Source organism: Jaculus jaculus, chromosome 14 (genome assembly GCF_020740685.1).
Source record: "Jaculus jaculus isolate mJacJac1 chromosome 14, mJacJac1.mat.Y.cur, whole genome shotgun sequence".
Lineage (NCBI taxonomy): Eukaryota > Metazoa > Chordata > Mammalia > Rodentia > Dipodidae > Jaculus > Jaculus jaculus.
This window is the reverse complement of record NC_059115.1, coordinates 42,422,405-42,444,910: the sequence shown is the minus strand read 5'-3', so window position 1 is coordinate 42,444,910 and position 22,506 is coordinate 42,422,405. Positions and strand designations below refer to the sequence as shown.

Genomic DNA, 22,506 nt, shown 5'->3' with positions numbered 1-22,506 from the left:
TGGGCTTTTTTTGACTGCTGTCTTTTAACTTCATTTTATAAGAGACAAATTGAAGTAGACAGGAAGTAGATAAATAATTTAAAAATGGCAGGATTGGTTCAAAACCTCCCAATGATTTGATATTTGATCCATCACTTCATATGGTTAATAATTTAGAGACATAAGTTCGTATTTCTTTTCTGCTTTGGTAGATGTATTAGGGTTCTCTAGAGGAACAGAACCAATAGAATGAATATGTATTGTAAAGGGGATTTATTATATTAGCTTTCAGGATATTAGTTGGGAGTCCAAACATGGTCTTTTTCAATATGGGGAAAAAAAAATTGAAACTCAGTAGTTGCTCCATTATTGAGACTGGATACCTCTATGATCCCAGTGTGGCACTGAAGGCTTAAAGGATTCAGAGAGCATACATATTGGAAGGTTGATAAAGCTGGGTCTCAAAGTTCATGGACAGTAACCACAGGGTAGATGCACTCACCATCACATACAGCCAGGGCCCACTGTTCTCTGCAGGGAATATATCTATCTGTCCCTCTGGAAGGGTTGCTATTCACAGACACCCCTAAGAGATGTGCCTCTTACTTGATTGCTACTCTGGTCACATTGACAACAGAACTTAGCCATCACAGTAGAAAATGTGTCCAGTTCTCAGCATTGAATTTCTTAGGGTGCTCTTAAATATCAAGGCATTTGAAATAAGTAAAATGAGGCTCCCTTTCTTATAGATATACACTCAAACATAATAGTTTCTATATGACTTATTGATAAATTTAAGAATCATAGCAAAGTACGAATAGAATAAAACTATGGTTTGAAAATTGGGCACATTCCATAGTAAGGGGCATTCACTTGTAAACGACTGTGCGTGGCTCAGGACACCTCACCCACAGCATAATATCTTAGGAAAACAGCTATTTTAATTCTCACCTTCTGCTCTCTCTACTTCTGTGAAGTCAGTTATAAGTCTTCATTTCAGAAGCTTAAATCTAAAGATGGAGACTTCCTTATTCACAAAGACATACATATGTCAATGAGAATATGAACAGTCAGTCCCTGCTAAGTTTTCCTGAGTTTGTGAATGTTAACTGAGACTCCCTTTGTGTTTTTAAGTTTTCTGACTGTTGTGCATTCCTCATTAAAGCTACCATTAAAACATTACTGTTTCTTTGAGTCTTTCTTTCTGAAAGTTCCCATGTTATAGAAAAGTTATTAAATACATATATTTCTTTCTTCTCATTAATCTGTCTTCCACTGTAGAACTTTCTGTTGTAAACCTAGAAATGAAGGGAAATGGTTTTGTTTTATTGATTTTTGTGTTTATTCTACCTCCAGTATTTGTTATAAATGAGTACTTTTAAATATCTATTTTCTTTAATGGTTCATATGACCACATGGAACCCAAGCCCTTGGGATGTGTCCCATTAAATACACAATATTCATATTTTAATATAATTATAGATTCTGAAGTAGTTGAAATGTGTCAAATGGGGGAAGTGGATATAATAAAAGGTGGAGGGTGAGTGGGTATTCCTCAGTCATAAAATGTCCAAATGGAATGTCTAAAACCAGTTGTGTTTCCCTGAAAATAATTTGCATGCCCTTCCTTCAGTATAATTTATGCACTTATGGGTTTTGACTAATAGCTAAGCAGCTTTTTGCTTCCTAAAATAAAAACGTCTCAAGCAGCATTTGTTTTGTTGACATATAATTTTAGGTTGACACTCATAACTTGCTGTTGAAATATTCTCAATGTGATTAATTTTCTAAGTAACAGATCCACAAAGGCCATCATGTCCTAGAGGATTCAGGCTGTTATTGTTTTGAAATCAGCCTTGAACTGGCATCATTAGAACATAGTTGCTGTTCCCTTTTCCATCTGAAATATACCTTTCTGGATTTGTGTCTCTAAGTCATTTCTAACACTCACTTGTAAGAGTTCAGGGGTGGTATATATTATTTGAAATGTCTATAAAAGAATGAAGTGACACTACTACTGAATAAACATCAAATTTTTATTTCTCATCTTAATTTTATTAATTCTGTACTTATTTGATCAGTATTTATAATTTGTAAAGGGCATAGAGCCTTCAAAAACCTATCTACTATTATCTTTGAGTTCAAGATGGTAACATTTGTCAGACCTCAGGCCACAGTCCTAAAATTTCAGCTCTTTGGGAGGATGAGCCAGGAGGTCAAGTTCAGTCTGGACTCCACAGTGAGCTTAAAGCTACTCTGGGAAATTTAGAGAGATCTTGTCTCAAAATAAAAAGTAGGGATGGAGAGATTGCTTAGTGGTTAAGGCGCTTGCCTGTGAAGTCTAAGGACCCAGGTTTGATTCCCCAGTACTCAGGTAAGACAGATATACAAGGTGGCACATGCATCTGGAGTTCATTTTCAGTGCCTAGAAGCCTTGCTATACCCATTCTCTCTCTATCTAATTCTTCCTCTCTCTCTCTCTACCTTTCTCTTTGTCTGTCTCAAATAAATAACATTTAAAAAAAATCAAAATAAAAAATGAAATCAGACTAGATATGTAGCCCAGTGATAGAGTCTTTCATAGCATGTGGCAAGTCCTAGGTTAAATCTCCCCAGTACTACTAAAAATATTTTTAAAAGCCAGCCTTAGGGTAACACATGACATTTTGTCCTCATGTAACATTTTTTTTAATGTTTGTAGGAATTTAAACTGAATGTTCTTTCAGACAAATAGCAGTTAATCTGAATAGTATGCAAATAATTCTATCTTTTTTCCCTTGAAGGTGGAAGCAAAATGGCACAGAAATTGATTTTACCATGAGCTATCGCTACAAATTGGAAGGAGGCCGTCTGGCCATCAGCAATCCCCACACAGATCATGATATTGGCACTTACCAGTGCCTGGCCAGCAATCTTCTGGGGACCAGCCTAAGTCAGAAGGCAAAACTACAGTTTGCATGTGAGTTTGGGTGAAAAAACTCATATTCCACATTTCTATGAAAATGTAATATTTTATGAAACATGTTAGGAGAGAAAGCTAACATTGCTCATAGTTTGCTCTTTGAGAGCATATGCGATTTGTTATATTACAGTTTTGACAGTACATTTTATGAACCTGGATTCCTGGGGATAAAGTGAAACATTTCCAAAAACAAAAAGGACAAAGGAAGAGAAAATATTTATGTCATTATATTTTGCTAATTATTCTTAGGAACATCTTTAAAAGTCCCAAATATAGGTCTAAAGAGATAGCTTAGGAGTTAAGGTGCTTCCCTGTCAAGCCAAAGGACCCAGTACATTCAATTCCCCAGTACACATCTAAACCAGAAAAACAAGGTGGGGCATGCATCTGGAGTTCATTTGCAGTAGCTAGTGGCCCTGGTGCACCAATGCTTTCTCTTTTTCTCTCTAACTGCCTCTTTTTCTCTCCTTTCCTCTCAAATAAATAAATAAAATATTTGTTAAAATGTCCCAGATACAAATATTAAGGTAAAAACATAATGTTTCATGTTTTCCTTTCTTTTGAATTGTGTATCAGTGTGCGGAGCACAGGACAGAAAATCAGAGGACAGCCATGTCACTTGGGGGAGGTGGGTATTCTTCTGGGAAAAGCAATCACACACCCACAGTGAGATGTAGGTGGAAATGAAGTGTTTGCCAAAGGCAGGCTTTATATTAACTGTAACAATGTCCAGCTGTATCACATAAATGTCACCCAAGTAATTACCTTAGTGACATTTGGGGACATTAGCAGATGAACAATAGACACACTGTTTCTTATATCCTTTATATATAGTGATTCCAGGGACTAAAATGTTTCATATTGGATTCACTGAAAGCCTTATTTGAGAGTAATTATATCTCTGTTGTAGACAAAATAGAGAGTTGCCTGACTTCCTTTGTCCTACTCTCCACTCTCTGGAGGATATCAGGCAGCTACAATGTTAGTTGTTACTTGACTGGGGCTCATGGAAAAGTCTATGCTGTCTACAAATGTGAAAAATCATATTTTAAAATTTTATTAAGAAATATGTGTCCCAACCCCACCCTGCAGTACTATTTCTTCATCTGAAGTTACTTGAATTAATAATTGGGTCTATTACTCACTTCAAATCTTATGTTCCAAAGGCTATTCTAAACTAGAAATTCTGAGAACTACATACCTTTTTGTTTTTACTGAACATTTTGGAAATAGTCTTGCTATTAAATTTATATACATGTGCACATAATCCACAACTGTAATAACTGATTTCTGCCTTATTGCAAAGATCATCTCTTGTAAACATAGTAAGGAGAAAATATTGTGGATTCTTATGCTACATAAACGAGCACTTGTTACAGAGATTGAGTGATTCTGTCACATTAACTATTTCCCAAGAAGGTACACAGTTTGAATCAGGTTGGACAATGATAAATCCCAAAGGGAGTTCCATTGAGTATACAATATCTACTTGTTATTCCCCTGAGTTTCTCTGGAGTTAGGAATTTTATCCATTCTTAAAAACAAATGGACATCATGGCTCAGGTCTGCAATCCCATTAATTGGGTGCAAAAGCATGAGTTCCCAGCCAGCCTGGGCCAACGAACAAATGAAATGAAATAATGTGTATGACTAAAATTAAGGCATTCTAGCTGGCAATAGGGCTCAGTGGGCAAAGAGATTTGCTGTGTCAACATGAAGACCTGATTTTTAAACCTAGCAAGCCTATCACTTGCTCAGCATGGTGGTACATGCTTGGGATGCTGGGAATTCAGAGACAGAAGGTTATCTGGTGCTTCCTGGTTAGCATGTCTAGCAGAACTGGTGACCTTGAGGTTGAGATAGAAATATTTTCCCAGAGCTGAAGAGATGGATCAGCAGTTAAGTTCTTGCCTACAATGCCTAATGACCCAGGTTCAATTCCCCATTACCCATGCAAAGCTAGATGCACAAAGTGACAAATGCATCTGGAGTTCATTAACAGTGGCTGGAGGCCCTGGTATTTCCATAAGACAAAACATAAAGAAATATTTTCTCAAAATGTAAGGTAAATAGGTGGTTGAGAAAGGGCACAGTGGTAAAAAGGGCTGGCTGTGTTAGCCTGGTGAGTGAAGTTCAGGTTCCAGAGTCCACATTAAGCTGATGGAAGTAGTGCACATGTTTGTAATCCAGATGAGCAGCAATGGCTGGTGAAGTTAGGAGAATTCCCATATGTCATGGACCTCCTCGTTTGAAGTTCACACAGTGAAACCTTGTCTCAGTAAAGGTTGAAAGTGAAGACTGACATCTTTTCAGCTTTCAGCCATGCCACACATGCACACACACACACACACACACACACACACACACACACACATAGTAAAGTGGAGCATGATTGAGAAAGACAATGCAGACATCGGGCCTCCATAAGCACATGTATACACACACACACGTGCACATGCATGCACACATACCCAATAAAAGATACATATAGTATAAGTCTTCCTCAGTTTACAGCATATTTTTTTTTCTTTTCAAAAAAGAAGAAAGTTAAAATTAAGGTGATATTAAATATTTTGGCTGGATTAACGAGCGAAATCATTCATGTGTCCAGTAATGATTCTCTTATATCTTCATATTTTCTTTCTTTCTTTTGAGTCTAAAGGTGAATAACTATTGATCCCAAAAGCATTTCCCTTACTATTCATGAAGAAACTAAAATGGCCTATATCCATTAACTGATCTTTCTTCTGCAAATTTAAATTATATCAGGCTTTAAGATGGACATTTGATTATAAAAAAGAAAACTATAACACTTTGCCTTTTTGTTGTTTAATATGTAGAGTGGTGTCCTGTTATAAAGGATACGTGTTGCTTCTAGAAAGTATTTTGTAGGGAGCACACCAAAATGTGTGAATGCATGCCAGCCCAGTGGAGTGCTCCTGCTGTACATGGCCTGTTTCTTTATCCTTCAGTGCATTTCTCCCTTATTTTATTTTTTAAGTTTATTTTATATAAAGTATAACAGGTTATAATACTCTTTTATCCGCTCAACCTAGCTGCTGTTAACCTAGGTGCCCTCCTCAATGGGGTTATAGGATTCACTGTGGGTCATAAATTCTTCAGCCAGTCCCTGTGAGGTAGTGGAGGGACTGTGTCTCAGGGTATTCCTACCCACTTGGTGTCTCTTACAATTTATCTACCCCCTTTTCCACAATGTTCTCTGAGCCATGACAGGCCTGTTGGTGTCTGATTTAGTTTTGAGTTTACTATAGCCTCTGGATTTCTGCTTTGATAGATTTTGTTTAATCACTGTATCTGTTATCATCGCCCTGGAGCTGGTTGTCAGGCTAGCAGTAAGAGCAGTGTTCATATTGCTGCTTCCTCTGGGATTTCTCCTAAGCCCTAAGACATGGTAGAGGTTGCACTTATCATGGTGAGCAGTCATCTATCTTCTTGTCTTATCAATGGATTTTGTTTCTTCAAACAAGAGTGAGAGCATTTTGGGCTAAAGGGTATATGCAAATTTATTTGAGAAGTTTTGTGTGTGTGTGTGTTTGTGTGTGTGTGCTTAAGGCTACTCTTCTTTTCCAGAGATCAGTGAGGGTTTCTTTCTGAGGTCTGAGGTCCAGACCAGGTGACTCTGACTTGGTTTCCAATATTAGATATGAATTTGTTCCCTCTGATCATGCTTCTTGTCAAATTAGAAAACACTTGGTTACTCACAGAGGCTGCATGCCACTTTTGCACAAATATGTACTTCTGAACTTACTAGTTGATTCTGTAGTCTGCAGGGCCCCTGGCTTATTCATGGTGTCAGTGACCATTTTCCTTGAGCAGCTCCCCAGCACTATTAGTGTTAGCCAGGTGGGAGCTAGTTTCCCATTTGGTTCCTGCATGATATTTCAATGTCCTGATACCGCAGCTTGTAGTGTTTTCAGCAGTAGGGTCTTACTTTTAGCTTTGTCAGAGAATCAAGTGTTTTAGTAATTGCTTACATTGTTTTGGGGACTTCATGGGTCTCTCTGGCCAACATCTCACTGTGAAGGGCAACCCAATTCTGCATTTTGGATCTACCACCCAAGGTCCATAGTTTGATGTAAAGCTTTTATGAACTTCTCTCCAGACTGTCTCCCCTCCACATTTATTGGTGTTTATATTTTGCCTGTTTTAAAAATTATTAGCAGTGCTTGCTTTCCTGAAAATATCTTGGTAGAGTAACTCTGAGGGTCAAATGATGGGATTTAGGGTATAGATAGATAGGAACTCAAATTCTATCTATTCTAAATATCCAACAGCTGAAATTAGGTTACTGCACAATATGAAACTTCTTGTAAAATATTCAAAGCATTAGGCTGGGGAGTTAAGGCCCTTTATGCCTGAGTACCCAAGTTCGAATCCCTGACTTCACATAAAACCTCAGAAATCAGGACGTGCTTCTGTAATTCCAAAATTCTGAGGAGAAAAAAATTCCAAAGCTCATAACACATGAAAACAGTAGGAGCAAAGCAAAATCCAGAGAGAAACCTGGCCTCAAATGAGAAAGAAAGCAGGGGCCAGCCTAAAAATTGTCCTCTGATCTCCATATATGCACTTTGCACAAGCATGGTGTGCTATCACACATACATGAACACATGCACACAGGCGCACACACACACTCACACACATGCAAACACACACACATACAAACACTCACCCACACATACATACACATACACACACATACACCTCACACACACTCACACGCATACATGCACACACATATATACACACACTCACACACACACATATACACACTCATACATGCACACACACTCACACAGACATACACACACACACAAAGAAAAAATAAAAGTAAAAGAATAACTTTGGAGTTTGAACACTGAAGCAGTATGTACCATGCTGGACAATGATATGGATTAAATGGAATGATGAATATAACATACACTGTTTGTATAAATACTAGAGATGTAATAGATCTAATCTTATTTTATTATTTCTCAAACCTAGGCAAATGTCTACTATTTCAAATGCTATTGTTTCCTCATGGAAAGTTCTTTTACTAATTTTCTGAAATTTTTGCCTTTTCCTCCATGCCTTCCAATGTTTTTGTTTCTCTTCTTTAAACACTTGGCATAAATTTCCTGTCTTGTACTGGCCAGCAACTACAGGAGTTGCACAGTAATGTCATTCCCATTTTATAGGTCAGAAGAACAAGGCTCACTCAGATTATGGTTTTCTTAAATTGTGTTGTTAGTGAGCAAGCTTCAATTTATGTAAATTTGTATTAAAACAAACAAACAAAAAATAAATCAGATCTGGAAACAAAAACTGTTGCTAGAGTGAGTTTTCCAAAACTTCACACACCAGTCATGGGTGGGGTCTTTCTTCATTTTAGGCACTTTAAAAAAAAGTCAACATTATCTGGCATTTATTTATTTATTTTTGAGAAAGAGCAAAAGGCGGGGGGGTGGGAGGAGAGAATGGGTACACTAGGGCACCCAGCCACTGCAAGTGAACTCCCTTGTGCATGTGGCTTACGTGGGTCCTAGAGACTCAAAGCAGGATCATTTGGCTTTGCAAGGAAATGTCTTAACCACTAAGCCATCTCTCCAGCCCTAATCAGAATTATCTGTATGACAGTAAGGTTCATCATAACCCTGAGGGTTGGTGCTGTTCTCTTCATCCCAACCCTACTTCATGAAGACATCCATTTCCAGATGCTGATGTCTCCACTGGCCACACTCATTCCCTAGTACTCCCAAGGAGATCAGGCTAAATCCACATCATAGCTGAGATACCTTTCAGATAATCTCCTTTGTGATGTTCTGCCCCTGTCTTCCTGTCTTCTGAGAGTACATCCTCAGTAAATTTTATGCATGTGAATCAGTGCCATAGTCTCTACTTTTAAGGAGTCTGATGTAAGACAAACCCTAACCATTAGGGTTCTGTGTTATGAGTGTAAAATTGTTCAGAAATCCAGTACATAAAACTTCAATAAATTAAAACAAAATTACACATAAAATCAAAGTGTTCTCAGCACTCTGCTTCCTATCACTTGACATTTGTTGAACTATAGAGCAAATCTACCAATGAACACTCTCAGAACCTTTCTTTTTCTTGTGAGACACTTTGGGGATTTCTTGTTGGCTATTGATGGCTTTTTGTTGTAAGAATTTTCCTGGTGTTTGTCAATCCAACAGCATACTTTGAGTTCTCCAAATATATTTTGGATACCGCCTGCAAGACTGTCTTTCTTGTGAATCATCTCCCAGGAAACCATCCTGAAATATGACTCATGTATAAAAAACTGCTGTTTATAAAAATATCCTCCTAAATGAAATATGTCTTTAGCTAACCAGCTCTGTTCCCAATACAAGTCATTCACTTCTTTGGTCTTCACAAAGGCATGTTTTGGATGATATGGTTCTAAAGATCTCGTCATCTGTTCTTTAGCATATGATTCTGTCCTCCCAAGTTCTCAGGTTGATTCTAGTTTAAGGCCTACCACCTTTCTCCACTGAAACTCAACTGTAAATACATTCAGCATATGTCTAGTCAAAAAGTCACCTGCTATCAGCTATCATTCTTGAGTGATAAAACCAGCTTGACTGTGAAAATCACTTGTAGCTACTTTGAATTTCTTTTATTTCTCAAGGACTTTGGTAGTAAAGGTTGAATGTAGACTGCCTTTCATATATATGATAATGAATTACTCTTACTCCTGCACTCCTGTGAGAACATTGCTTTGTCCCTGCTATTGAAAATGTCATCCTTGAGAAGTAGTGATAGTTGTTTCACAAGAAGCTTATGGTTTTGCTAATCTGTATTTTTTAGGCTTTTATATTATAGAATGCTGCCAATGAAAATATAAACATGCATGATAAAAGATAGTCATGAATAAAATGTTTTTCATCCTGTGATATTTAATCATAGCTAACATTTTAAATAAGTTTATTCTTGCAGAAGGAAGGGCAACTAATTGACTCTATATTCATTCATCCTCCAGTCACCTTGATACCTAGGAATCATTTCTATTACATAGTGTTAAGTTCTGAGATTAAATGGAACAGCTCATCCAGGAACCTGCTCCTGTCTTGGAAAAGCAGATAGATTAATGAGTACATTTCAAAATAAAACAAAATAATAATAATAACAGAAAAAAAATTACCAGCACATACTCCATATTATGTAACAATATTTGCTCCACTTATGTAAATTAACAACTTTTTCTCTTACAATGAACTCTCTGATAGGATCAAAGTTCACACTTCAGATGGGCACAATGATCTAACTTGCCTGAAATCACACAAATAACTCATGATCAAGTCTGTATTAAAAGCCAGACAGCATAAGGTCTTTGTTCTTTCTACCTTCTTCACTGCCTTAAAAAGTTTTATAAGAGAAGGATGGAAAGATGACTTAGCTTTTAAGACACCTGCTTGTAAAACCTAAGGACAGAGGTTTATTCCCCTGTACATACGTAAGCCAAATGCATAAGGTGAATCTGGAATCATTTGCAGTGTCTGGAGACCCTGCACCCATTCTTCTCTCTCTCTCTCTCTCTGCATTTTTCTCTCTCCCTCAAATAAAACGGTGAATAAGTAAAAATATTTTTAAAAGTTTCTCTCTCTCATACCTTCCTGTATGTCAAATAAATAAATAAAATAAAACTTTTGTTAAAATAAAAAATGGACAGGAGAGATGGCTTAGCAGTTAAAGCACTTTTCTACAAGCAACAGGTACCAGGTTCAATTCCTGCTGACATAAAGTCAGATGCCCAGGGTGACATATGCATCTGGAGTATGCACACATACACACACACTCTCAGTTTCTCCCTGCTTCTATCAAATAAGTAAAATACAAATATTTAAAAGAAATTATAAGACGAAGGAATTGGGTGGGTTTAACCCTAATGGGGCATTACCTACAGCAGGAAGTTAAGTAGTCTGGGGTGAAAGAGCAAGGAGCTACTTCCAAAGAAAATGGTGTTTGATTTCAGCACTGTTATAGGTTTGTATTCCAGACACAGGCATCAGGAAAAGGAGAACACACAAGTTTAACAGACAGGAAGGAGAAATGCATGTGTGTGTACCAGACTACATATTGAAGGAAAGATGAGGAGGGCCATGCAAGACTGAGCGTGAGAGGAATTCAAAAGACTGGCAACAGGAAATAACTGGTGTTTAGGAACGAGGCTTAAAAACAATGTGGTTTAACTATACAATGGCATAAGGCACTGGAGCTCCAAGATCCTAAGAAATCATGGAGACCTTCATTTAGGTACAGAGGTATCAGAGGCAAGCTGCGTTTGAGCAAATGCTCCACACACAACATGGCATTGCCCATCAATGTTAATTCATCTGTAGGATGAGGGTATAGGTGTTGCCTATATTACATAAGAATGATACAAGGACCAAATATTCATTACACCAAGAGAGGATCACAACTCATAGATTTGTGTGAGATGAATATGGAAAATTAGAGGGGAATCTAGCAAGGCAATAATGTGCCCAGTTCCACATTTTATTATTTATCCTAATAACAATGGAATGATTAAAATGTTAACAATCTTGCAATTGTTCATAAAAGGGAATTTAAAATGTCACATGCTTTTCTTTCAGGTATATTATTAGTTTGGCATATTACAATTTCAAGTATTATTTAAAGGACAGTAGGTATATGTTTAGAGAAATTTCTAACTTCATTGCATTCACACATGTGCTGAAGATAAGAGATTTGTACCAAATCCCACATATTTCAACATTAAAATGCAATGATGTATTTTAGTTAATTATAAACATGTAGGTATTTACAATCATCATATTTTTTCCAGAGGAATGCAAAAGGTTTTATGTCTGTTCTTCCATTCATCTTTATTCTAAATTTGTAAGCCATCCTATAACATATTCTACTGAGGGAGAAATTTAGGTGATGTCCTTATGTACTCGTCCAAGGTCACCCAAAATATAACTGACCTTTCATTCCTCAATATACATTTCAAAATAATTTTTACAATAGGTGCTTACTTTCTAAGTAGGGGAAATATAATAGAATCCTTACAAATACTTTAATAAGTCACACAGATATATTATAGTAGGTAAAATTCCTAATATAAATGTCTTTGGCTCCTTAAGGGAAGAGTTCTCAGATAATTATGAGCTTGAAGATGATTGATATTTTTATTCCTATTTCTTGTTCTAGGTCTTTACAAAGACGATACTAAACCCTCACATTTAGAATTAAATTGTAAAAGGTTTGTGTGCTCTGGGCAGTTTTAAGTGTCACTAAATTCTTTTATGTATAAGAAATACTACACAAATCATATATGATCCTGATGCTATGGGTATAGAGTGTACTTATATCTAGAAAAAAAAAATTAAGACCAAGGAAAAGAACTCTGAAAACAACACTCAAAAATGCATTCTAATGTTTCTGATAATTGTGAAGAGTATATTAAGAGGGTAATGCATATCTAATTATAAATGAAAATGCTAAATGCCTTTTAACCTTTTTTGTAGATTTGAAGAGAACTAGCTGAACAACAGGCAGGAAAATATTTTTCTTTAATTTCTTAATTAAAAGAAAGTTAACGAATTAGCACCAGGTTTTTTCATTACCATATGGAATTGACGCTAAATAATGTTACAAGGGTTTAGTGTTCTGAATTCATTTTAATGTCATAATAGCATCACAGCCAACTTGTATATCAAGGAGAAGACTGTGCTTTTAAAAGTAATTCTCATCTTAAACAAATGGGCTGTGAGCAGTTGCATGGGTAAATTATAGCTAGCCACTAATATATTTATCTTAAAACTCAACAGGAAAGTATATTAGCCAATACTTTATCCCCATTTTCTCCACATCATCTCAGCTGGAAATCTCTTTATGTATCTTCTCAAAAATGATACATTTTTTTGAAATTCAGCCTTCTCCAAACGAATTATTCTACTTATATTCAGCAGGACCTAATCTTTCTGGTCCATTTGAATAAAATTGCACATTCAAACTGCCTGGATTATGCGTCATGGTGGGAGAAGAAAATATTACAAAATAAGGGATCTATCCCATCCAAACTGAGAGTTTCTGGTTTGTAAAATGGGACCAGAAACATGAAGCAGAGTGTGCTCCATGGTGACTTGGGCTTTCTGACAAATTATCTTGAACAAGTTATGTGGATGGCCCACACAAGTATTGCCTTTGGTATTCATAAAACTGGAATAAATTAACAGATTAAGGTCAGAAAGCATGTTTCCTAGTATTTGTTTTGAGTTGCTTTGTGTGCCCTAGATGTAAGATTCATGTGTTTCAAAAGCAGTTGCAAATGACAGTTCTGACTGGAAGCTCTAGAAATAGTCCTTATGTTTAATTTGTATTCTATATTTATAGAAAAATTGTCTATGGAAAAGTATATAAAACATATGCAGATAGCTCAATGATATCCATGACATATTACAAAGCAAAGACCAGGAATTGAATATTGCTAACAACTCAACAAACCCTCCCCTGGGACTCTGCTTCTAGTTTTTGATGTTTTACCTTCCTTTTCAAAGATGAGACATATCTTAACTTGTGAATTTATCATTATTATTTTTTGTAAATTTTATGAATTAAAACAATATTATATGAAGTCAGGTTCTTAAGCTCACCATGTTGTAAGATTCATTCATGATTTATTCTGTAGCTATAGTTCATGCCTATCTATTGCTATATAATTTACTATATGAATAAACTGTGTTTTAAATAAATTTCTGTCTTTAGAAATTTGAGTTGCTTTTTCTATGAGCATTATCCTAAAAATCTATTTTATACATTAATATCTACATTTCTCCTTTGTATAAACTTATGATAGAATTTCAGAACATTGATATTCCTGTGAACAGCTGGTCATCATGGCACACAGCCAAAACACTAGCACTATAAAGACAGGAAAGGAGCTGAAGAGATGAGTTAGCAGTTAAAACACTTGCCTATGAAGCCTAAGGACTCATGTTGAACTCTACAGATCCCATATAAGCCAGAAACAGTGACGCAAGCATGCAAGGTTGCCCATAACAAAACAGGGCACATGCATCTTGGCTTTGATTGCAGTGGCTGGAGGCCCTGGTCTGCCAATTTTATCTCCCTCCCCCCACCCTTTCTCTCTGTCTCTGTATGTCACTCTTACACTCTCATATTAAAAAAAAAAAAAAAAAGGTGGGGTTGGTTTCCTGTAACAGGGCTACATATACATAGAGAGAACTTGTTTTAAAATAAACAACAACAATAATGAAACCTTTACTGTAGACCATTGTGATATGGTTGTTTAACAGTCTAATCAATGATATTTTGTTTGGCATTATTGATAATATTTACTTTAATATTTTTTTCTGACTTTTGATGCTTCATCATTTAGGAGAGAGTATTAAATATCCAGTATTTTTTTGTGTGGATTCAATTTATGTTTCATGATAACTAATGAAATCACACGTTTATGTAACTGTATTGGTTGTTTGGATGTCTCTTTCCTCATTTTGGGGAATATTGCAACCCATTTTTTTAATTGTATTGTCTTTTTCATTTGTTTGTTTTGGAAGAGATTGACCACATATAAGAGAACACTGCTGCTTTCATGTCAAGTGTGGCCTGCTTTATGTTCTCTTATTATGTCTATCATAAACAGAAACACTTAAAGTCCAATTTATTTATTTATTCAATGCTATATGAGAATATATTTTTTGGAAAAAATAACCCTACTCTGATATTACTGTCATATAATTTTATATGATACATTGTTGTATACTTTATATTTAAAATTATAATCCACATGGAATTAATTACCATGCACACTATAATGTTTGTTCAATGTACAATCATTCTATCATTCTTTGACATCATCAGGGCATTGATCATAGGATTCTGCAAATATAAAAATCTATGGGTGATAAAGTCATATACATACATACATATATATATATATATATATATATATATGTGTGTGTGTGTGTGTGTGTGTGTGTGTGTGTGTGTTTAGCATATAACTAACACACATTCTTTTACATAATATGAATCATCTCTAAATTACATACATTGACTGATAAACTGTACATTGTTAGTAAGCTTTGTTGTATTTTATTGTGTAGGGAATAATATTAAGAAAAATACCTCTGAATGTTCATTAGAAATTTATTTTAATATTCTTAAGTGTATTTGGCTAACTCTACAAGTGCAGTATACATGAGTACAGGTGGCTGTCTTGACATTTCATTTTATAGTGATCCAACTGGACAAGTATATATATTGCAATGCAGTCCTTCCTTTGCTATCCTGTAGAGCATTTCAAAACAGACTCAAGTGTGCTGCTGTCTGCCTTGAAACTACCTTTTCTGCTTTCCTCTATTTGACTTTGTTTGAGGAAATGCCTGATTTTTGTTTGCTTATTTCAAAATGGATAGGAAACTTAGGAAGTTGTTTATAGTTCTTCTATTACTAACCTATATCAGCAACCTTTGTATTTTTTTGTTGTTTGTTGTTGCTTTCTGATAAGACCTGGCTATGTATTTTAGGTTGATCTTGAATTTACGATGTATGTCAAGATGCCTTTGGACCTCATACTTCTGCCTCCCAAGTGTTATTATTGCAGCTATGTGCCATACAGTATGCGCACCTTCAAATTTCACACTATATATTACTACCATACATTTATAGTAACTCTCAATATTTGATTACCATTACAGCAAGTGGTATAGATTAAGCAAAAGCAAGGCCCGGTTTACAGGGCTGAACTCACGGCAGTTAAAACCAAGAGAATAAATGCATGTCATAAGGTTCTATTCCATTATGAATTTGAACTTTATGCTAGAAAAGTGGAACAAAATTGGTTATATAGTTTCCATGGGATAAAAAATAAATATGACAGTTGTTTGGTTGTTCATAATCAGTCTGATACTACCTGAGAGAAAATTCTGTGGGATTCCATCCAGAATATTAATAAGGTATTAAAATTTGTTAGGTACTAATTGAGTCTGTTATATAATATCTGTTAGAGAACTTTTCAGACTAGGCATATGATTTACAACACTAGTAGCCAATGTCATTATTGTTTGGAATTCTCAATGATCTTAAGGTGGAGCTCTTACAAAACATCAAAAAGCCTTCTGAAATGCAACTAAGGATGCTGAATTGCTAAATGCCTCAAGTGCTAAGTGGATGTAATGCTTTCTCTGTTCATTTATTAAGTGGATTTTCTAGATGGAAGATTTAAAAAACCATAATGAATGCTACAGTTTTCACTTACTATTTCAGAAAATCAGGTTTGAACACTCCCCTTGATAATTTCCTATGCACTTTTATGAGATCATGTCTCTCCTCGCACCCAAGGTGGATGTTTTAGGAAGGTGCATGTTCTGTATCCCTAAGGGATATGAGTACAATTTTGTGGCTTTCCTGGGTGTGCACTAATAAAAGCATGGTGGTAATTTATAGAGCTAAGCATCAAGTTCTGTGACACTGAACACAGCATCAATGATGAGTGATGATATGTCTTCCTCAGACTAAACATCCATCTTCAAGACAATTCTTTCTAATTAAAAGGTTTTTCTTGGGCTGGAGAGATGGCTTAGTGGTTAAGGTGTTTGCCTGCAAACCAAAGGATCCCTGTTCTATTGTCTAGGACCCATGTAAGCCAGATGTACAAGGGGGCACATGGATGTAGAGTTCATTTGAAGTGGCTGGATACCCTGGCATGCCCATTCTCTCTCTCCATCTCTCTCTCTGCCTCTTAAATAAATAAATAAATGAATAAATAAATAAAATATGTTTACAAAAAAAGGAAAAAAAGAGGTTATTCTTGTTTGATACTCAAATAGTTACTGTTACAATTCTAATTAAATTAATGACAAAAAATAATTTCAGAGAATTGAGTTCTGTCTCCAAGGGTGTGGCAATTGTGAAGATTGGATCATATATGTGATATATATATATATATAAATATATATTATATATATGATCCAATCTTCACAATTTTATACACACACACACACACACACACACACACACACACATAAATATAAACATGGCTTGTGTATGTTTATGTTGAGAGAAAGAGAGAGAGAATGGGTGCATCAGGGCATCTAGACACTGCAAGTAAACTCCAGACGCATACACCACCTTGTGCATCTACATTATATGGGTACTGGGGAATCAAACCTGGGTCCTTAGGCTTTTCACACAAACGCCTTAAACACTAAGCCATTTCTCCAGCCCTATGCCAACTTTTTCATCTGGCCTTATGTGGTCCTGGGGAATGAAACTAGCAAGAGACTTTAACTACTGAGCCACACCTCCCCCCGCCCCGTCCAATGCCAAACATTTCATATTTACATTTTCGTAATCATTCACCCAGTGCTTGTCATATTATAAGTTACGTAACTTATTTAAAACAATTGATTCAGCTGTTGTAACGTGAGATCAGTATTTGGCATCTCAAACTCCAGGTACTACAGAAAAGTGTACATAAACACAAGGAAAACGATATGGCATCTGTGTTCCCACACTCCAAGATGACCATTCCACACATCCACTTGCCCATTCCAACTGTACATATTTCTTGAGCACTTTCAGCATGTGAAACACAAGTGTAAGAAATGAGAGCATTGTCTATTCTTTGTATTTGTGTTTCTGCCTAAATGTAACTTCAGGCTTTCCTTTAAGAATTTAGCAAATACTTTAATGCTGCCAGAATAAAGAACAAGGAAATATGTGCTTGAGCATTAACCAAAGCAACAGGGTTTCCAGCTCTAATCTCTTCCCAGAAATACTTTTATCCTCCTGGCAATGTTTCTACCCAGGGTAGAAAATGCAAATATGGGACAGCCTAGATCTATACCAGTGATTTAACAAGTTAATTGCTGGGTGTTTTTTTTTTTTTTTTTTGTCGATTTGAGAATTCTGTACATAGGGCTCTACTTTTGCATACATACTAATGATTTGATTTTCATTAATCAATTCTGATTTTATGAATGGAGTATACATAACCCTCCTCTAATTCTTCCAGAAATCCCTTCCAAACAAACTACTTGAATTCTGATGTGGGTCTATCCCTTGAGCCAAAAGGATTTATTTTAATTATTTCATCAGGTTTAAACAAAAGTAATCTAATATAAACAACCGTGCTGGAGGGATGTTCCCTTTGCCAGATGTCTCTGAGCTTTCTGGAGGGCTCTCTGCTTTTGTCTTTTGTGTTGTTATCAGTACTCATTTACGAGGTAGTCTTTTATTCATTTAAAAATGTATGAGGGGTGGACACATGTTCCTGTGGTTCAAGGTGCTTGTTTCAAAGCCTGACAGCCTGGGTTTGACTCACCAGTACCCATGTAAAGCCAAACATATGAGTGAAGCATGAAAATTGGAAGTAAGTTTGAAGCTTCAGTAGGACCTAGCACACCTATTCTCTCCCTCCTTCTCTCTCTCTCTCTTATATATAAAAAGATACTTTTTAGAGAAATGGATGAACTAAGTCTAGGCAAGGCTTGAAATTTTATAAGAGTCTTTTTGGCTTGTCTGGCTGTGGACTGTGACTCTTTCATTAATATAAGCATTAGTATTAATCAAAGCTAATATGTATCCACTCGCCTAAATACCAGGCAAAACAATTCCCAGGGTGCCTAAATTCTAACAGCAAGTGAGTACTGACCAAGGGCTCAGAAGTAAAGTGTTCCCCAACCACAAACATTCCAAAGTGTCACCTTACTCTAGCCCATGGGTATAGCTGTGGGAGTTTCAATGTCCACCTCTCTCTAGTTAACAAGATGAAGTAAATGAGTCAATGATGCTCTCAGGGTAACATCCTTCTCTTGCTGGGCGAGGTGGCACATGCCTTTAATCCCAGCACTTGGGAGGCAGAGATAGAAGGATCACTGTGAGTTCGAGGCTACCCTGAGACTACATAGTGAATTCCAGGTCAGCCTCAGCTAGAGTGAGACCCTACCTCAAAAAAAAAAAAAAAAAAATCCTTACATCCTTCTCTTCAGGTTCATATTTGCAAAGCAGAAGTGAAGAGATTGTCTTGGTAAGATTGTCCACACGCACATAATCAGAACCTAAATATCAACCTTGCTACTTGCCTTGACATTAGCATCTTCTCCCAGGAGACTTTTTCTCATGGGTATGTAAGGCACTATAGTAAACTCAGAATTTCTAGGTTAGTTATTTCACCTGACCCAAACTCTTTTTTTCTATGGAGTTCTTCATATGAACTCATTTCCCACTTTTTTTCGCATGGTTAAACTCTTCCTTGTAACTCTTGAACCCATCAGCAAATATTTTACAGTCTTACATTTACACTCTTACCCCACTCATCTTGTGGTTTCTATGAACATTCAACTTTCATCTGATAATGGTGCTTCTCATGTGCCTGGTTCAGATTGTATAGCAGTGTACCTTCATATTGCTCAAAGCACATAACCAGAAGTAATATGTGGAAGGAAATTAAAAAAAAAAAACTTATTTCCAGTTTTCAGGTTCAAGGGTAAATTTCATCATGGTGGGGAAGTTGTATCAACAGACAAACAGTTGCCATGTCTCCACAATATCATGGAGGAAGGAGAGAGATTAAGCTGAATGGGGAAAGCAAGCTTAGAGTATAGTAACCCAGTTTCTACCATTAGCAATTTACCTTCTACTACAAAGCTTAATCACAAATACGTGAGACTATGGGGGCACATTTTTTTCGAACCACCACACAGGGTTATTGTTTTCTGCCATATATCTCTTGCCACTTGGTCACGAGTCTTTCTCTTCTCATCCATCCATGCTTTCATCTTTTCATCCTTTCACCTCACTCCTTTCATCCTTCTAACTTATATCTAATGCCCAGAACACAATGCTCATGCCTGCAGGTTACACCATTTGTCTGTTGTGAATTCACACTATAAGCCTAATCTCACACTATAAACCAAATGTACCTTCAAGATTACCTCATTGTTATTCTGCCCATATATTACTGCTGAGATAATTCTTGGTGAAATTGAGGTTCTGTGTCTAATATCCCAGTTATTGTGCCCCTTGACTTCTTGCTTTGCACTGCACTTACATATCATTCTACTTTATCCCAAAGCCACCCTCTGATTCCTTCAAGCCTTGGAAATATCTGAGATGGAAAGCTGCACCCATAATCTGGTTATCAAATTGCCCAGCTCTGGAATATCAATATCATTTGCTATAGCTCAGTCATTCTATAGCCAATGGACTCCAGGAACTCATTACATTAAGTTCTATGTATGACATTTAAATCCTAGCAACTACTCACTGAAGTTCTGCTACTTTATCTTACTATTTCTTCCTAAGTACACAAAGAAAAAAAAATGTTTCCTGACACCTTGACTCACTTTCTAACTTATATCATTGTTTTATTATTATTTATTATTGTTATGCAAAGTTTCTAAGTTAATTCAAGACATAGTGAAATCTAAAGCAAAATTTTCATCAATTGAAAAACTCAAGCAATGCACGAGTGCATCAGAGATATTTCTGTATTTCCTTTCTTTTATCGCAGAAAGCTCCTCTGCATGTGGAGAAAAAAAAAAAAAGATGCTATTAGTTTTCTACTGTAGTTGTCAATGATTCTATCTCATATTGTCATCAGTTTCCGTATACTTTGATGTATATGTGATCTTTGTTGTATGCTTGAGACTTCCTTATGATTTACATTTTATTTTGCCTTTAATTTCCCATGCCCTATCGCTAGTCCAGAAAAGCTGTGACCTACGCTTCAACTGCTAAGGGTTGCCCAGTTCCTTTGGAAAATTCATGAGCTACATGTGGTCCAGTTAAATAAGTGAGAGATATTTCCCCCAAAATAATGTCTATAGAACAGCAAAACACAAAAACACTGCAACTTCTTTATTTAACTTACTCTAACACTCATACAACTTTGGGTTTTTGACCTGCAAGTTTCTCTTAAGGTTTTGGCCTTTTGTTTATGCCTCACAACCTAGAGCATAATTTTATACATTGTCTAGCCTATTTCCTTTTAAAAAAATATTGTTGAATAATTATGGTAATTCAATACATGTACATAATCTATGATGACAAGTCAATGGAGTAAGAAATGTTTTTCTCTTTGAACATTATTCACTTTAAATAGTAAATTTTTTCATATTAGTTTACATATTTTGAAATATGCCACAGTTTGTTATAGCCAAGAGTACTCTATCGTGCTATAGAAAATTCTAGGCCAGTTCCCCCCCTATTGCTTCACTTTGGTGCCTTTTACTGAACCCCTCCCCACTCTCACTACCTCACCATTTTTCCATTCTTCCCACTCTTCAGAGCCAATATTCCACTCCACTCTATGTGATATTATTTTTAATTTGTCTAAATCAGTAAGAACATTTGGCATTTGTCTTTCTGTGCCTGTTTCATTTCTCTTAGCATAATAGCTTCGAGTTTCATCCATGGTGTAAAAATTTAGAGCAATCTATCCTCTTATATGATTAACTAATACCCTATTGTGTATAAATACTGGATTTTTCTCTTTGTATTCACTGACAAGTACTGTGGTTAATGCTGGTGGCTATCTATTATGAAGGGCTGTAGTAAACATGGGGATTAGGTATCTCTAAGCATACTGATTTCTTATTTTTGCCTATATAATCAGTATCAGAAATGTTGGGTCTTGTGGCAACTTCATTTTTGAAAATTATAACCAGGATTCTCTATATTAGTTTCAATATTTGTGCTAGTTACTGTTACTATCAATAGCTTATTAGTGTTTACCTTGCTTTTCATATTCACCAGCATTTGTTAAATTTTCCTTCTCATAATACTACTGTAACTAGAGTGAGATCATATATCTCAATGTGGTTTTCAGAATGTTCCACTCTTGAATTCTATTACTCTGAGCAGCTGAGATTTTATTTGGATGCCAGTGGAGACATGAGTAAAAAATGGATGTATTTGGAATAGAGAGATTGCTTAGTGGTTAAGGTGCTTGCCAGCAAAGCCAAAGGACCCAGGTTCTGTTCCTCAGTATCCATGTAAAGCCAGATGCACATGGTGTTATATGCATCTGGAATTCATTTGCAGTGACTAGAGGCCCTAGCATGCCCATTCTTTCTCTCTCTAGCTGCCTCTTTTCTCTCTTTCTCTGACTCTTTCAAATAAATAAATGAAATATTTTTAAAAATGGGTGGACTAATCTATTTCAGTCAACCTTTTTCATGTTTCCCCTAAAGTCCTTTCAGAATGCTTCATTAACATCCCAAACTTCACTTTGGTCAGAGAAATTCTCCATTTATTTTGTGTCATTCCTGAAGTTTCCCCTTCCTCAGCCCTTTACCAAATCCAAGATTATAAGACCAAGCTCTTTACACTTACTTTTTAGGAGACAAGAATGTTTTCATTAAACATTACTCATTTTCTGAACTCACCAGTCTTGTTAATCAGAGATTTAAGATCTTGGTGAATGCTGGTGTGCAGTTTCAAAATTTTCTTGACAAAAATACAATAACTGGTGTTTTTATATTTCATAATTATTATATGTTGATAAAAGGTGATATAATAGCTACAAACAAGAAGTAAATAATTCC

The 22,506-nt window shown here is 36.0% G+C and overlaps 1 protein-coding gene across 1 annotated transcript in view; it reads left to right on the top strand.

The window, feature by feature from the left end:
* LOC101610386 (contactin-6) overlaps nucleotides 1-22,506 on the top strand; it is a 366,424-nt gene that overhangs the window by 159,290 nt on the left and 184,628 nt on the right. Inside the window, 1 exon segment of the mRNA XM_045134210.1 lies at nucleotides 2,763-2,938. Coding sequence (XP_044990145.1) covers nucleotides 2,763-2,938 — 176 coding nt within the window.